We start from the raw sequence: 17804 nt of genomic DNA, 5'->3' as shown, positions 1-17804 counted from the left end.
ATTTCCATGCCTACATGAGTTCCTGACTCATGGTCAATATGTAATTATTTGTTGAATGAATGAATGAATGACTTCATTTTTATGTGCATAAATTTGGTGACTATTTATAACAAGCTGATGGAAAACAAGTCTGACGTATTTGGAGAAAAATTGAGTAGAAAATGTTCTAATTCAGCCGGGTGCCGTGGATCATACCTGTAATCCCAGCACTTTGGGAGGCTGAGGTGGGCGGATCACCTGAGGTCGGGAGTTGGAGACCAGCCTGACCAACATGGAGAAACCCCGTCTCTACTAAAAATGTAAAAAATTAGCTGGGCATGGTGGCACATGCCTGTAATCCCAGCTACTCGGGAGGCTAAGGTAAGAGAATCGCTTGAACCTGGGAGGTAGAGGTTGCGCTGAGCTGAGATCGTGCCATCGCACTCCAGCCTGTACAACAAGAGCAAAACTCTGTCTCAAAAAAAAAAAGAAAGAAAGAAAGAAAATGTTTCTAATTATCCATTTCTAAGAAATACTAAATACTAACTTTTTTTTTCTTTTCTTTCTCTCTCTTTTTTTTAATTGTTTTGGGTGCTCAATGTAGATCTGAAGAGGAATGATTATACGCCTGATAAGATTATATTTCCTCAGGATGAGCCTTCAGATTTGAATCTTCAGCCTGGAAATTCCACCAAAGAATCAGAATCAACTAATTCTGTTCGTCTGATGTTATAATATTAATATTACTGAATCATTGGTTTGGCCTGCACCTCACAGAAATGTTACTGTGTCACTTTTCCCTCAGGAGGAAATGGTTTGGTAATACAGAAAGGTGTATGCAAGTTGAATTTGCTGACTCCGGCACAGTTAAAAGGTCAATATTCTTTTGACTTGATTAAACTCATCAGTCAGAAACTCTGTATAGGATAGAGCTGGCAGCTGAGAAATTTTAAAGGTAATTGATAATTAGTATTTATAACTGTTTAAAGGGCTCTTTATATAGCAGAGGATCTCATTTGACTTTGTTCTGATGAGACTGATGCCCTATTATGTGGTGCAATACCATTAACCAAAGGTAGATGTTCATGCAGATTTTATTGGCTGCTGGTTTATTGCCATTCAACTAGGAAAATGAAGAAATCACTCAGCCTTTGGTTAAATGGCAGTCAAAATTTTCCTCAGTGTGTTTAATGTGTTTCAGTGATGATATCACTGGCTCCCAACTAGATGCTTGTTGGCCACGGGAAGGGAAATGACTTGTTCTAATTCTAGGTTCACAGAGAAGAACTGAGCTGAAGACCATTTCAAGAGGGATGGTATTTATGAATCAGGGTTAGGCTCCATATTTAAAGACAGAGCCAGTTTTTTGTTAAATAGAACCCAAATTGTGTAAAAGTGATAGTTGGGTTTTTAACATTGTTTTATCAAGTCACCGTTAACTAGAAGAAAGCCATGGTAAACTGATATATAACCTAAATTATAAAAGGAGAAACCCAACTCACTCATCAAGGGAAGTACTTTTTCCCTATCTATATCCATAGCAACAACCCGGAACTTAGATACTTCTCGGGAGATTTTATTGATTGGCATATCAAATCAGAATGTAAACATGAACTCCTGCATGTATTTAAAATTGTGTTAGAACATTTAAACATAAATGCTGTTTGTGGTACTTAAGAAATTAATTCAGTTGGATTATCATTATGTGATACCGGCAGATTGCAATGCAACCTTATGCCAATAAAATGAATTTAACAGCCCCAGATATTGTTGAATATTCAACAATAACAAGAAAAGCTTTTCATTGGACTAAAAATTTTATGCTTTAATTTTTTTTTTTCCTTTTTTTTCTTTTTCTATTTGTTTCCTTGGTACTAATTTTAATTTTTATTTGGAAGGGAGCAGTATAAAGCTTATTTGTATTCAGTAGTGTATCTCATAGATACAGACAAGGCAAGAGATGATAAGCTGTTTAAATAGTGTTTAATGTTGATTGGGGGTGGGGAGAAAGAAAAAGTGTATTACTTAAAGATATTATACTATATACATTTTGTATATCATTAAATCTTTAAAAGAAATGAAATAAATTTATTATGGTTTACAGATGTTTAGTGAGTTTAATCATTCTGAAAAATCTGACATTTTTGAGGTGTCAGTGTATCAGTTTTTTTAATGAACCATTTGTATAGCTATGCTTTTGATCGCCTATCCTGTACAATGTTTAATACTGATTTCTTACTGTCTTTTTAGAAATCTGTTTCTTGTTATGCCAAAAAAGGGCAATTTGGGCTATCTACTGATTTTTAATTTTATGTTAATTATTTTCGCAGGATGATAATAGTATCTAACACTTACTTAATGCCTACTATGTGCCAGGCATTACTTCTAAGTATTTCACATACATTAACCTATTTAATCCTTACAACAATGTTATGAAATAGGAGTTATTATCCTGTTTTGCAGATTTGAAAATCAAGGTGCTAGAGAGGTAAAGTAACATTCCTAAGATTCTTATAATTATTTAATAATAAGTAGCAATGGTAGAATTTGAACCCAAGCTGGCTGCCTTTCATCTATACTGTTTTTGTTTTTTTTTTGTTTGTCTCGGCCTGGCGTGGTGGCTCATGCCTGTAATCCCAGCACTTTGGCAGGCCATGGCGGGTGAATCACTTGGGCTCAGGAGTTTCAAACCAACCTGGGCAACATGGCACAATCCTATCTCTACTAAAAAATATAAAAATTAAGCCAGATGTGGTGGTTCACACCTATAATCCCAGCATTTTGGGAGGCCAAGGCAGGCGGATCATCTGAGGTCAGGAGTTTGAGACCAGCCTAGCCAACATAGTGAAACCCCATCTCTACTAAAAATACGAAAAATTAGGCAGGTTTGGTGGCAGATGCCTGTAATCCCAGCTACTGGGGAGGCTGAAGCAGGAGAATCACTTGAACCCTGGAGGCAGAGGTTGCAGTGAGCCGAGATCACGCCATTACCCTCCAGCCCGGGCAACATTTCGAGGCTCTGTATCAAAAAAAAAAAAAAAATTAGTTGGCTGTGGTGGTGTGCACCTGTAGTTCCAGCTACTTGGGAAACTGAAGTGGGAGGATTGCTTGAAGCCTAGGAGGTTGAGGCAGCAGTGAGCTGAGATGATGCCACTGCTCTCCAACCTGGGCGACAGAGTTGAGACCCTGTCTCAGGAAAAAAACATGTAGACAAAGTCTTGCTCTGTTGCCCAGGCTGAAGTATAGTAGCATGATCATAGCTCACTGCAGCCTTAAACTCCTGGGCTGAATTAATCCTCCTGCCACAGCCTCTTGATTAGCTGGGACCACAGGCGTGCACCACCACGTCTAGCTAATTTTGTTTTTTATTTTTATTTACTTTAGTTTTTTGAGTTGGAGTTTTGCTCTGTTGGCCCGGCTGGAGTACAGTGGCATGATCTCGGCTCACTGCAACCTCCAACTCCCAGGTTCAAGCGATTCTCCTGCTTCAGCCTCCTAAGTATCTGGGATTACAGTCACACGCCACTGCGCCAGGCTAATTTTTGTATTTTCCATAGAGACAGGGTTTCACCATGTTTGCCAGGCTGGTCTCGAACTCCTGAACTCAAGTGATCTGCTCGCTTCCGCCTCCCGAAGTGCTTGGATTATAGGTGTGAACCATTGCATCCGACCAACAATTGCTTGGTTTTAAAGTTTCTTGTAGGTTTTTCTCTCTCATCTTTGCCCCCAGCTTATATTTTGAAGAACCAACTTATTTGTCCTGAGAAGTTTACTACATTTGAGATTTTGCTGATTATATGTTTGCTGCATATGTCATAAACTAGTTGTTAAATCTAAAGGCTTGATCAGATTCAGTGTTGAATTTTCATAAGAATGCTTCATTGTTGGGGTTATATAATTCTGTTAGGAAACACCTGCCTGGTTGTCTTTTTGATGGTCATTGCCTAGGTCTATTATTAATTAGGTCAGTGGAGCTCATGGTGGGCCACAAACCCCTGGGAGTCTCCCCAGGACAGTCTCAGGGGGTACATAACATGAGGTCAAAACTGTTCTCATAATACTAAGGTATTATTTGCCCTTTGCACTCTATTGAGAGTTTTACTGATGGGATAAAAGCAGTGGTGGGTAAAACTGCCAGAACCTTAGCCTGAATCAAATGAAAATTGGGATTTTGGAAAACCAGTAGCACTACAGCTTCCTAATACTTTCCTAATTAAATCAGTGTTGATATTAAAAATGATTTTATTTTTTTGAGATGGAGTTTCTCTCGTTGCCCAGGCTGGAGTGCAGTGGCATGTTCTCCACTCACTGCAGCCTCTGCCTCCCAGTTGCAAGCAGTTCTCCTGCCTCAGCCTCCTGAGTAGCTGGGATTACCGGCATGAGCCACCACACCCAGCTAATATTTGTGCTTTTAGTAGAGATGGGATTTCACCATGTTGGCCAGGCTGGTCTCAAATTCCTGGGCTCAAGCGATATACCCACTTTGGCCTCCCAAAGTGTTGGGATTGCAGGCATGAGCCGTCGTGACCAGCCCCAATACCTGTTTAATAGAAGTTCTAGAATAAAAACACTAGAAGGAAAGAAATAATCCACTAAATGACACATTTTGTGATTCTGTAAGTAAAGAAAAAGTTTATAGGGAATGGATTGACATCAGAATTCTCACATAGTAGGCCAGGCACGGTGGTTCATACTTGTAATTCGAGCACTTTGGGAGGCTGAGGTGGGAGATTCACTTTAAACCCAGGAGTTTGAGACCAGCCTGGGCAACATGAGACCTCATCTCTACCAAAAAAAAAAAAAAAAAAATTTAGCCAGGCATGGTGGCTCACACTTATAGTCCCAGCTACTTGGGAGGCTGAGACAGGAGAATGGCTTGAACCTAGGAGGTAGAGGTTTCAGTGAGCCAAGATTGCGTCACTGCATTCCAGCCTGGGCGACAGAGTGAGACCCTGCCTCAAAAACAAAACAAACCAAACAAACAAAAAATTCTTATCTACTGTATGTAAGAGGCAGTTGAATCCAGTCATGTGACAGCATTCTCAGAAAGTCTACCCATGCTTTTTTGTGGAAAATGTTAAGGATGTCTTCAAAGAAAAAGAATCTGAATAGAAAGACACAAGAAAAAAAAAAAAGCACAGAAGTGACCAATGGTGTATAAAAGACACAAATTTAAATCCCTACTGACAAATTTTTTTTGTTGTTATTTTAAATTAGAGATGAGGTCTCACTGTGTTGCCCAGGCTGGTCTCGAACTGACTTCAAGCAGTCCTGTCTCAGCCTCACAAAGTTCTGGGATTACCAGTAGGAGCCACTGCACCAGGACGCAAATGTTTTTTGAAAAATATAAACTAGGCTGAGCGCAGTGGCTCATACCTGTAATCCTAGCACTTTGGGAGGCTGAGGCAAGTGGATCACCTGATGTCAGGAGTTCAAGACCAGCCTGGCTAACCTGATGAAACCCCGTCTCTACTAAAAATAGAAAAATTAGCTGGGCTTGGTGGCAGATGCCTATAATCCCAGCTACTCGGGAGACTGAGGCAGGAGAATCACCTGAACCCGGGAGGCAGACGTTGCTGTGACTGAGATCGTGCCATTGCACTACAGCCTGGGCAACAGAGTAAGACTCCATCTCAAAAAACAAGAAAATGTAAACTAGAATAAAAAAATTTTAAATATTGAAAGTGATTCAGGGGATAATAGTAAAAGCACACCAAAAGTTTCATTTTTATTTTGGAAAAATTATATTTTTGGCATTGAAAGGTAGTTCTAAATATGGGTAACCCTTGCTATCCTCACTTTCACTGTGTGAGCTCAGGAACCATAGATTAACATTCATTTTCACACAAACTTGGCATCCAGAGTTTAGAAACCAAATAGGTTGGAATAATACAGTATTCTTTGATATTCAAACCTTGGACCCAAATAGATTAAGGTAACAGGTTACTTTTATTTTTTTTAATATTTAAAGGAAATAATATAAAAGCAATGACCCAAATAGTTTAAACAGGTTACACACACACACACACACACATATAATTTTTTTTTGAGACGGAGCTTCGCTTTATCACCACTATGACCGGCTAATTTTAAAAAAAAAATTTCGTATTTTTAGTAGAGACGGGGTTTCACCATGTTGGCCAGGATGGTCTCGATCTCTTGAACTCGTGATCTGCCCACCTCAGCATCCCAAAGTGGTGGGATTACAGGCGTGAGCCACCGCGCCCGACCCTACTTTTATATATTTTTTAAATATTTAAAGGAAACATGAATAGAATATAAAAACAATGCACAACTCCCTGGCCATTAGAAGGAAATAAAAAAGTTTGAGAGGAGGAGAGGCTTTTTAAAAAGTAATCCGCTAGGACCAGGCATGGTGGCTCACGAGACAGTAGGATCATTTGAGCCTGGGAGTTTAAGAGGAGCTTAAGCAACACAGACACGAAGACCAGGCCTGGGAGTTCAAGAGGAGCTTAAGCGCATGCGCGCGCATGCACACACGCGAAGACCAGGCCCCAGGTCCCACACACACACACGAAGACCAGGCCCCAGGTCCCTTCCATCTTCTTTCATTCATTCATAATTTAATCTAAAATCCATTAGGTTTCAGACCAATCGTAGATGTTCATGTTGAGAGGCAACAGTGACCTGGCGGGGTTGTCAGCAAAGCAGGATGAGGATAGTACTAGTGTGTTGTGTAAAGAGGAAAGTGGGGCTGATGTCAGCAATGACAGGAGATTAGATATGTAGAGGGGTTGATCAAATAAGGAAATATATTGAGGACAATGGGAGGTGCCTCTCTGTTGGAGATGGGGTTGTAAATACGAAAAAGGGAGGAAACTAGAATAAATCCTGCAATGTAGGTTTGGAATTGGAACTACTGTCATGAATTAATGGTTCCCAAAATATCAAGATATATTCAGTATGGTAGTAATACTGAAAAAAAATGTGGAGAGAGATACCTATGGATGTGGATGTATGTATGCATAGAGGACCTGGAAGCAGCAACACTGTAATAATGTGTATACCCAGATCCTAGATCTTGCTTTCTGAATACCATTCTTCACTAAAAGGAACCAGGGCTCGGAGAAACATCTGACTTCAGGATTGGGGGAGGAATGGTACTCTAGATCTTGCTGTGCCAAAAAAGGAAGTGCTCAAAGAACAATGAGGACATGTCAAATAGAAATAGAAAACATCTTGAAGGGCTTCCTGCAGGCTACTCTTGAGAAAATGTGAACATGTAAAAAAAAATCATGGCCCGGTGCAGTGTCTCACACCTGTAATCCCAGCACTTTAAGAGGGCAAAGTTGGAGGATTGCTTGAGACCAAGAGCTCAAGACCAGCCTGGGCAATGTAGTGAGACCCCTGTCTCTACAACAAAACAAAATAGCTGGGCGTAGGGGCCAGGTGCAGTAGCTCACGCCTGTAATCCCAGCACTTTGGGTGGCCGAGCAGGTGGATCACCTGAGGTTGGGAGTTCGAGACCAGCCTGACCAACATGGAGAAACCTCCGTCTCTACTAGAAGTACAAAATTAGCCGGGTGTGGTGGCGCATACCTGTAATCCTAGCTACTTGGGAGGCTGAGGCAGGAGAATCACTTGAACCCGGGAGGCAGAGGTTGCCGTGAACCAAGATTGTGCATGCCATTGCAGTCCAGCCTGGGCAATAAGAGCAAAACTCTGTCTCAAAAAAAAAAAAAAAAAAAAAAAAATAGCTAGACATAGCGACATGTGATTTAGTCCCAGCTACTCAGGAGGCTGAGGCACAAAGATCGCTTGACCCCAAGAAGTTGAGGCTGCAGTGAGCTGAGATAACGCAACTGCACTCCAGTGAGCGGGGAGAAAGAGTGAGACCCTGTCTCAAAAAAAAAAAAAAAATCATGAAAATACCCGATGTAATCCATTGAACAAAACAGGAATTTATGAGTCCATACTGATTAAAATAATAAGTGGAGTCACAGCCAGGTGCAGTGATTCAGGCCTGTAATCCCAACACTTTGGGAGGCCAAGGTGGGTGGATCTCTTTGAGTTCAGGAGTTCGAGACTAGCATGGGCAAAATGGCAAAACCTCATCTCTACAAAAACATACAAAAATTAGCCAGGCATTGATGGCTTGCTCCTGTAGTCCCACCTACACAGGAGACAAGCTGGAGAATTGCTTAAGCCTGGGAAGCGGAGGTTGCAGGGAGAGATTGTGCCACTGCACTCCAGCCTGAGTGATAGTGAAATGCTGTCTCAAAAAAGAGAATAAGGCCTGTTGTGGTGGCTCAGGCCTGTAATCCCAGCACTTTGGGAAGCCTAGGTGAGCGGATCACAAGGTCAAGAGTTCAAGACCAGCCTGGCCAATATGGTGAAACCCTGTCTCTACTAAAAATACAAAAAAAAATTAGCTGGGCGCAGTGGCGGGCACCTGTAGTCCCAGCTACTCAAGAGGCTGAGGCAGTAGAATTGGTTGAACCTGGGGGGCAGAGGTTGCAGTGAGCCAAGATCGCACCACTGTACTCCAGCCTGGGCAACAGAGCGAGACTGTCTCAAAAAAAAAAAAAAAAAGAATCAATGGAGAAACTTCCCTTTATAATGGAGTACCAACGGATGACTGTAGTCAGAATAATGATATTAGAAACTCAGCATTTGACAATCACCATAGCGAAAATCCAGCCAAGAAACATCAATTGCTAAACTAGTTTATGAAAGTTTGATAAGAAACAGACCATTTACGTAGTTTCAAAACAAAACGAAAAAAACCCAAATCCTGGGAAGTCCTTCCTGAAAAATGCTTCCTGATGATTAACTACATTGGAGAAACCAGGGAGATCCCACTTCATTCAAGTTATCACAGTTCATATAACCAATGCTGGGACAAATCAAAATTGTCTAGCATTTGATACAATGCAATAAGAACACAGCATCACTTCAGTGTTAATAAAAATGCATGCCAGGCGTGGTGGCTCATGCCTGTAATCACAGCACTTTGGGAGGCCGAGGAGGGTGGATCACTTGAGGTCAAGAGTTCAAGACCAGCCTGGTCAACACAGTGAAACTCCATCTCTACTAAAAATATGAAAAATTAGCTGGGCACGGTGGCGGGCACCTGTAATCCCTGCTTCTCAGGAGGCTGAGGCAGGAAAATCGCTTGAACCTGGGAGGCAGAACTTTCAATGAGCCGAGATTGCACCATTGCACTTCAGCCTGGATGACAGAATGAGACTCTGTCTCAAAAAAAAAAAAAAAAAAAAAAAACCATAAAAACAAAAAAAAATGCTTAATGTGAATCTAATCATGAGGAAACATCAGAAAAACCCAAATTAAGAGATATTCCTCGGCCGGGCGCGGTGGCTCAAGCCTGTAATCCCAGCACTTTGGAAGGCCGAGGCGGGTGGATCACGAGGTCAAGAGATCGAGACCATCCTGGTCAACATGGTGAAACCCCGTCTCTACTAATACAAAAAAATTAGCTGGGCACGGTGGCGCGTGCCTGTAATCCCAGCTACTCAGGAGGCTGAGGCAGGAGAATTGCCTGAACCCAGGAGGCGGAGCTTGCGGTGAGCCGAGATCGCGCCATTGCACTCCAGCCTGGGTAACGAGCGAAACTCCGTCTCAAAAAAAAAAAAAAAAAAAAAAAAAAAAAAAAAAAAGAGATATTCCTCACAATAATTGGTCAGTAATCTTCAAAAGTTCATGAAAATCAATTAAATACATAGAACCATTTCAGGTTGAAGGAACCTAAAAGAGACATGACAATTAAATGCAAAGTGAAATCCCAGATAAACTATATCTGGTTTTCCTTTTTGAGTTTTGTTTGTTTTGAGACAGAGTCTTATTCTGTTGCCCAGGCTGGAGGGCAGTGGTGTGATCTTGACTCACTGCAATTTCCGCCTCCTGGGTTCAAGGGATTCTCGTGCCTCAGCCTCCAGAATAGCTGGGAGTACAGGCCTGTGCCACCATGCCCAGCTATTCTTTTTGTATTTTTAGTAGAGACAGGGTTTCACCATGTTGGCCAGGCTGGTCTCGAACTCATGGCCTCAAGGGATCTGCCCACCTCGACCTCCTAAAGTTCTGGGATTACAAGTGTTAGCCACCACTCCTGGCTTTTGGGTTTTTTTTTTTTTTTTTTTGAGACAGAGTCTCAGTCACTCAGGCTGGAGTGCAGTGGCACAATCACAGCTCGCTGCAAACTTGACCTCCTGGGCTCAAGTGATCCTTCCACCTCAGCCTCCTGAGTAGCTGGAACTGCAGTCATACACCACCATGCCCAATTAATTTTTTTTTTTTTTTTGGTAGAGAGGGGTGGGGAATACGATGCGGGGGAAATGGGGGAAGGGGTGGGGGTTCTCACTGTGTTGCCCAAACTGGTCTTGAATTCCTGGACTCAAGTGATCCTCCTACCTCGGCGTCCCAAAGTGCTGGGATTACAGGCATGAGCCACCACACCTGGCCCCATGTCTGGTTTTGAACTAAGTTTGGTAATTGGTTATATAGCACAGAACATTAACACATAGATCATCTAACTCACGAACATAGATACAAAATCCTTGAACAAAAAGATTAACAACGAGAACCCAACAATTCATGGAAATAGTAATGACATCACAAAATAAGCATACCTGAGGAATAGCAGATTAGTTTAATATGTGACCATCATTGATAATGAACAAAAATAACAGAATAAGGAAGAAAATCTCTATGTCTTTAAGTGGGGATAAGTCTATCCTCATTTCTATTCACTATTCTACTATATTCACTATTTTACTGGCAATCCTAGCTAGTAAAGAAGTAAGAAGTAAGACTCAGAAAGAAAAAAATTAAACTGATTTTGTTGCAGATGAATGTGTTTATAGAAAATCCAAAGAACCTATATAGTCTAAGAAATTAGACTTAAGTTAGTCAAGTTAGGCTATACGCAGTGGCTCACACCTATAATCCTAGCACTTTGGGAGGGCGAAGTGGGAGGATCGCTTGAGTCCATGAGTTCAAGACCAGCCTGGGCAACACAGCAAGGTCCTGTCTCTATTTAAATAGAAATTACAAAATTAAAGAGTAGGGTTAGAAAGGTTCCTGGATAGACTACCAACATACAATAAGCAATTGTATTTTTACCTACCAGCATCAAACACAAAATGAAACTTTTAAAAGACCCTATTGATTAGGGGAAAGTGAAGGAGTTGGGAGAGACTCACTGACCAACAGAGCAAGTTTATAGGATTTAAACCTGTAGAACCACTACTGAGGTGACTTTGAGAGACACCTCTGTAAATACATCACAAATATCAAATACCTGCAAGAGAGGACACCTCTACTTGCCTAGATTCCTTATGTGGTGTCAAAGGATTAATATTCTTAATATCTTTATGTAGCCTGAGAATATATGTGGGTTGTTTTTTGAGGGGAACGGAGTCTTACTCTTGTCGCCCAGACTGGAGTGCAATTGCACGATCTCGACTCACTGCAACCTCCACCTCCTGGGTTCAAGCAATTCTTCTGCCTCAGCCTTCCAACGTGTGCCACTGTGCTGGGCTGATTTTTGTATTTTTAGTAGAGATGAGGTTTCACCATGTTAGCCAGCCTGGTCTCGAACTCCTGACCTCGTGATCTGCCAGGCTCAGCCTCCCAAAGTGCTGGGATTACAAGTGTGAGCCACTGCACTCGGCCTTATATGTGGGTTTTTTTTTTTTAATCATTTGGACATAAGTGGGGGGGCATACTATGGACTCTTCAACACCTTGCTTTTTTTTACTTATCAGTTATATATCTTGGAGAGAAATCCATTTTAGCAAAAAATGTATCTACTATATTCTTGCTTTAAAAAAAATTTTTTTTTTTTGAGATGGAGTTTTGCTCTTGTTGGCCAGGCTGAAGCCCAATGGCACCATCTTGGCTCGCCGAAACCTCCACCTCCCAGGTTCAAGCGATTCTCCTGCCTCAGCCTCCCAAGTAGCTGGAATTACAGGCATGTGCTACCATGCCCAACTGATTTTTGTATTTTTAGTAGAAACAGGATTTCACCATGTTGGCCAGACTGGTCTCAAACTCCTGACCTCGTGATCCACCCGCCTTGACCTCCCAAGGTGCTGGGATTACAGGTATGAGCCACTGTGCCTGGCCTGCTTTTTTATTTTTTAAACTTGCAAAAGAGTTGCAAGAATAGTGCTCTTTAGTGGGCCTTCACTCAGATTCACCAACTGCTGGCGTGTGGGTGCACTGGCTTTATAGTATGTGCTTTACCACTCCACTTTCTTCCCATCCTCATGTCCCTATGTGCTTCCTAAACCGTTTGAAAACAGGTTGCATATATCATGAGTCTGCACCCTGAAAAACTTGTGTGTATTTTCTAAGAACAAGGGCATCTCCTTGCATAAACACAGTACAGTTTTCTCAAATTCAGAAGATTCAACTTTAATAGAAAAAGCTATCTGCATATTATCCGTATTCAAATTTCATATATTGTTCCCATAATGTTTTATGCCAGTTTTTTTTCTAATCTAGGATTCAGTCCAGATAGATGTAGCTCCTGAATAAAAATGAAAGCCCTCCCTCCCTAGGGTGAAAAACATTCCCTCAGGGCTCCTAGAAGTGATGTAGTCACTGGGAAGGAGGAATGACTGCGCAAAGCAGGCAGGGTTGCTGTAGTGTCCACTAACTCAGTGGAGGTAAATCTTTTGTGCACGTGTGTGTGTGTGTAATATATACATACACAAGAGAAACTGAGTGATGGAGGAAAGGAGAGGTTATATGTACAGTTCATTCTCTGGAGCCTAATTTTTTTTTTTTTTTTTTTTTGAGATGGAGTCTCACTCTGTCACCCAGGCTGGAGTGCAGTGGCACAATCTTGGCTCACTGCAACGTCTGCCTCCTGGGTTCAAGCAATTCTCCTGCCTCAGCCTCCTGAATAGCTGGGATTACAGGCATCCACCACCATGCCCAGCTAATTTTTTGTATTGTAGTAGAGATGGGGTTCCACCACCTGGGCAGGTTGCCTAGGCTGGTCTTGAACTCTTGACCTCAGGTAATCCACCCACCTCAGCCTCCCAAAGTGCTGGGATTATAGGCGTGAACCACCGTGCCCCACTCTGGAGCCTAATCTTTTTTTTGTTTGTTTTTTTTTGGAGTGGTCATTTCTTTCTTTTTTTAATTAATTAATTTATTTTACTTTAGGTGTATACTGTATCTAGCATTTCTCCCCATGTTATCCCTCCCCACCCCCTGCTGTCTCTCCTCTAACCCCCCCAACTGCCCCCAGTATGTACTGCTCCTCTCCCTGAGTCCACGTGTTCTCATTGTTCAACACCCACCTATGAGTGAGAACATGTGGTGTTTGGCTTTCTGTTCTTGTGTCAGTTTGCTCAGAATGATGGTTTCCAGATTCATCCAAGTCCCTACAAAGGACACAAACTCATCGTTTTTTATGGCTGCATAGTATTTCATGGTGTATATGTACCATATTTTCTTTGTCCAGTCTATCATTGATGGGCATTTGGGTTGGTTCCAGGTCTTTGCTATTGTACACAGGGCTGCAATGAACATACGTGTGCATTATGTCTTTATAGTAAAACGATTTATAGTTCTTTGGGTATATACACAGTAATGGGATTGCTGGGTCAAATGGAATTTCTATTTCTAGATCCTTGAGGAATCACCACACTGTCTTCCACAATGGTTGAACTAATTTACACTCCCACTAACTGTGTAAGAGTGTTCCTATTTCTCAATATCCTCTCCAGCATCTGTTGTCTCCAGATTTTTTAATGATCGCCATTCTAACTGGTGTGAGATGGTATCTCAATGTGGTTTTGATTTGCATTTCTCTAATGACCAGTGATGATGAGCATTTTTTCATATATTTGTTGGCCTCATATACATCTTCTTTTGAAAAGTGTCTGTTCATATCCTTCACCCACTTTTGTATGGGGTTGTTTGTTTTTTTCTTGTATATCTATTTTAGTTCTTTGTAGCTTCTGGATATTAGCCCTTTAGTCAGATGGGTAGATTGCAAAAATTTTTTCCCATTCTGTTGGTTGCCAATTCGTTCTAATCATGGTTTCTTTTGCTGTACAGAGCTCTGAATTTTAATTAGATCCCATTTGTCTATCTTGGCTTTTATTGCCATTGCTTTTGGTGTTTTAGTCATGAAGTCCTTGCCTATGCCTATGTCCTGGATGGTTTTGCCTACATTTTCTTCTAGTGTTTTTATAGTGTTGGGTTTTATGTTTAAATCTTTAATCCATCTGGAGTTAATTTAAGTGTAAGGTGACAGGTAGGGGTCCAATTTCTGCTTTCTGCACATTACTAGCCAGTTTTCCCAATACCATTTATTAAACATGGAGTCCTTTCCCCATTGCTTGTTTTTGTTAGGTTTGTCAAAGATCAGATGGTTGTAGATGTGTGATGTTGCTTTTGGGGCCTCTGTTCTGTTCCATTGGTCTATGTCTCTGCTTTGGTACTAGTACCATGCTGTTTTGATTACTGTAGCCTTGTAGTATAATTTGAAGGCCAGCAGTGTGATGCCTCCAGCTTTGTTCTTTTTGCTTAGAATTGTCTTGGCTATGTGGACTCTCTTGTGATTCCATATGAAGTTTAAAGTGTTTTTTTCCAGTTCTGAAGAAGGCCATTGGTAGCTTGATGGGGATAGCGTTGAATCTATAGATTACTTTGGGCAGTATGGCCATTTTCACAATACTGATTCTTCCTAACCATGAGCATGGAATGTTTTTCCATCTGTTTGTGTCCTCTCTCACTTCATTGAGCAGTGGTTTGTAGTTCTCCTTGAAGAGGTCCTTTACATCCTTTGTTAGTTGTATTCCTAGATATTTTATTCTCTTTGTAGCAATTGTGAATGGGAGTTCATTCTTGATTTGGCTCTCTGTTTGTCTGTTATTTGTATATAGGAATGCTTGTGATTTCTGCACATTGATTTTGTATCCTGAGACTTTGCTGAAGTTGCTTATCAGTTTGAGATTTTGGGCTGAGATGATGGGGTCTTCTAAATATACAATCATGTCATCTGCAAATAGAGACAGTTTGACTTCCTCCTTTCCTAATTGAATACGCTTTATTTCTTTTTCTTGCCTGATTGCTCTGGCTAGAACTTCCCATACTATACTGAATAGGAGTGACTGCCACAACACTCAGCTAATTTTTTAATATTTTTAGTAGAGACCGGGTTTCTCCATGTTGGCCAGGCTGGTCTTGAACTCTTGACCTCAGGTGATCCTCCCACCTCAGTCTCCCAAAGTGCTGGGATTACAGGTGTGAGCCACCTCACCTGGCCCTTTTTTTTCTTTTAAACAGAGTCTTGTTCTGTCACCCAGGCTGGAGTGAAGTAATGGTATTATCACAGCTCAGTGCAACCTCGACCTTCTGGGAGGTCAAGCAATCCTCCTGCATTGGCCTCCCCAAGTGCTGGGGTTACAGGTGTGAGACACCACACTTTTCCATTTTGGTGCTAACTTCCCAGACCTGGGTGATTAGGTGCCTTCTTTTCATTAAATCGGCCAGAATCATATCCCTTTCTTCTTCCAAGCGATTGCAGTGAGGTTGCCATGGCTTTTGCCTACCTGATGACAGACATGTGGCTTGGAGACTCAGACTGTGTCTCAACAGAAATATTCCGATCAACTCTTGGCAACCTCTACCCAAAATTTACGAAAAAGACACAACAAGATGGTCAGGAATTCTTGATTTATGTCCTAAATGAACTTCATGAAGCTCTAAAAAAGGTGAGTAGAATTAATGACCTTAAAATAAGATAGTCCTGCACCTTTATCAGCAACTTCCATTTTTCATTCTTTTACTTGTTCAGTTAATATTGTCTACTTTATGCCAAGCATTGTGCTAGATGTTCCATGGAGAACATTCAAGTTAGTATTTGAATGTGTAGCTGTAGTTACCAAACTTACTTGTCATAGAACCACCTGGGAAGATTTTACAACACAGATTCTAAGGCACATACTCCAAGGGTAATGAATTAGAATGTCTTTTGGGAAAGCTTACTTGGCATTTCCAGTGGTCAGCCAGGTGTGGGAAACACTAATCTACTTTTCTTTGTAAATAAAGGCTGCATGGACTGGTTTTCATTTTGTTTTGTTTTGTTGTTTTTTGAGATGGCGTCTCGCTCCATGGCCCAGGCTGGAGTACAGTGGCAGGATATCGGCTTACGGCAACCTCTGCCCCTGGGTTCAAGCAGTTCTGCCTCAGCCTCCCGAGTAGCTGGGATTACAGGCTCCTGCCACCATGCCCGGCTAATTTTTGTATTTTTAGTAGAGATGAGGTTTCACCATGTTGGTCAGACTGGTCTCAAACTCCTGACCTTGTGATCTGCCCACCTTGGCCTCCCAAAGTGCTGGGATTACAGGCGTGAGCCACCGTACCCGGACTGGACTAGTTTTTAAAAGTGCAAAATATATTCCTCATGAGAAATAATATGGATTCGTAGGTCCCAAGAAAATTTAAGCTAAATAACATATAGAATAACATTCTTAGCTTAAATTTGCTTGGGACCTACAAATCCATGAAAATATTAAGCTTGATACTAGATTAAGCAACAGATCTATGCCCTGCAAAGTTTCATCCTCAAACCAAACATGCCTAACCCGAGTTCATCACTGAATTAGGATATACACTACATTAAACGTGAAATCATCAATTACTCTAGAGGTTTTGCCTTTATTTACAAAACTCACTGCACTTAGCCTTGGTCTGAGACCCACATTCTCTGAAATGTGTCCTTGACTTTATGCAATGTTCTCCTGCTAATGTTACCTCATTGCACCTCTAATATCCAGGGAATGGTTAGCATAAAGATTGCAAAAACTATAGCTATTAATTGTTCTCATTTGCAGGCTTCAGTTCTGTTTTTCATTTTGAGTAATAAAAAGATATTATAAAAAGGTATTCATGGGCCAGGCGCAATGGCTTATGCCTGTAATCCCAGCACTTTGGGGGCCAAGGCGGGTGGATCACGAGGTCAGTAGTTCAAGACCAGCCTGGGCAACATAGTGAAACCCTGTCTCTACTAAAAATACAAAAAAAAAAAAAAAAATTAGCCAGAAGCGGTGGCAGGTGCCTAGAGTCCCAGCTACTTGGGAGGCTGAGGCAGGAGAATACCTTGAACCCAGGAGGCGGAGGTTGCAGTGAGCCAAGATCTGTGGAGCTAATGCATCTTGAAAATGTATCTTCTACTGAGGTTCTTAAATCACTGAAAATTCAGGGTGTGCCCCAGAAATGCTGTTACTGAGTATGAGCTAGATCCAAACAAGGCCACAAGTTTAGTTCAATCAGGCTGCCTTAGGAATTTAAGATTTGCTGTCTTATCTTTTATCTTTTTTTAAAAAAATTAACCCTGTAGAGACTGGATTTCGCTATGTTACCAAATCTGATCTCAAACTCCTAGTCTCAAGTGATCCTCCTGCCTCAGCCTCCCAAAGCACCAGGATTACAGGCGTGAGCCACCATGCCTGGCCAAGATTTACTCTTTTAAAAAAATATTTTCTAGAAGTTAAAGGATAAAAGGCTACAGAATGTAACCTGAAGGGACTGGAGAGAGGAAAGATTAGATTTCTTAATATTTTACCTTTAGATGTGCTTGAGTGACGTAACACTAATTTAGCTTGCTTACCCCCTTCCCAGGAAAAACTAGCTTCCAAGGCTGGTAGCTTATGGGGTCATGAATGTATGTTTTACCAAAGTTAGGCTGTCATCATTCCTCTGTTTCACCTAAAGGGAAAATATCTGAATTATCAGAAATCACACATGATACATATATATACTTTCAAGAATATCTTACTCTATTGTCTGAATCTAAAACTTAAGTGGTTTCTGGTAGCAAT

General features: G+C 41.3%; 2 protein-coding genes across 3 annotated transcripts in view; both read left to right on the top strand.

Moving 5' to 3' along the window:
- Positions 1–2082, top strand: part of TRPM7 (transient receptor potential cation channel subfamily M member 7) — a 122973-nt gene extending 120891 nt beyond the window's left edge. For both annotated transcript variants that reach the window (XM_064365668.1, XM_064365667.1), the window contains exon 39: positions 584–2082. In XM_064365668.1, coding sequence (XP_064221738.1) covers positions 584–714 — 131 coding nt within the window. In that variant the 3' untranslated portion in view covers positions 715–2082. The remainder of the gene's footprint in view (positions 1–583) is intronic.
- Positions 2083–6600: 4518 nt separating this feature from the next.
- Positions 6601–17804, top strand: part of USP50 (ubiquitin specific peptidase 50) — a 58465-nt gene continuing 47261 nt past the window's right edge. The window contains 2 exon segments of the mRNA XM_064365722.1: positions 6601–6676; positions 15448–15695. Coding sequence (XP_064221792.1) covers positions 6601–6676; positions 15448–15695 — 324 coding nt within the window.

This window comes from Aotus nancymaae, unplaced genomic scaffold (genome assembly GCF_030222135.1).
Source record: "Aotus nancymaae isolate 86718 unplaced genomic scaffold, 86718_ANA_hifiasm-v0.15.2.pri h1tg000062l, whole genome shotgun sequence".
Classification (NCBI taxonomy): domain Eukaryota; kingdom Metazoa; phylum Chordata; class Mammalia; order Primates; family Aotidae; genus Aotus; species Aotus nancymaae.
The sequence above is the reverse complement of the archived record's forward strand: the minus strand, read 5'-3'. Positions and strand labels throughout refer to the sequence as shown.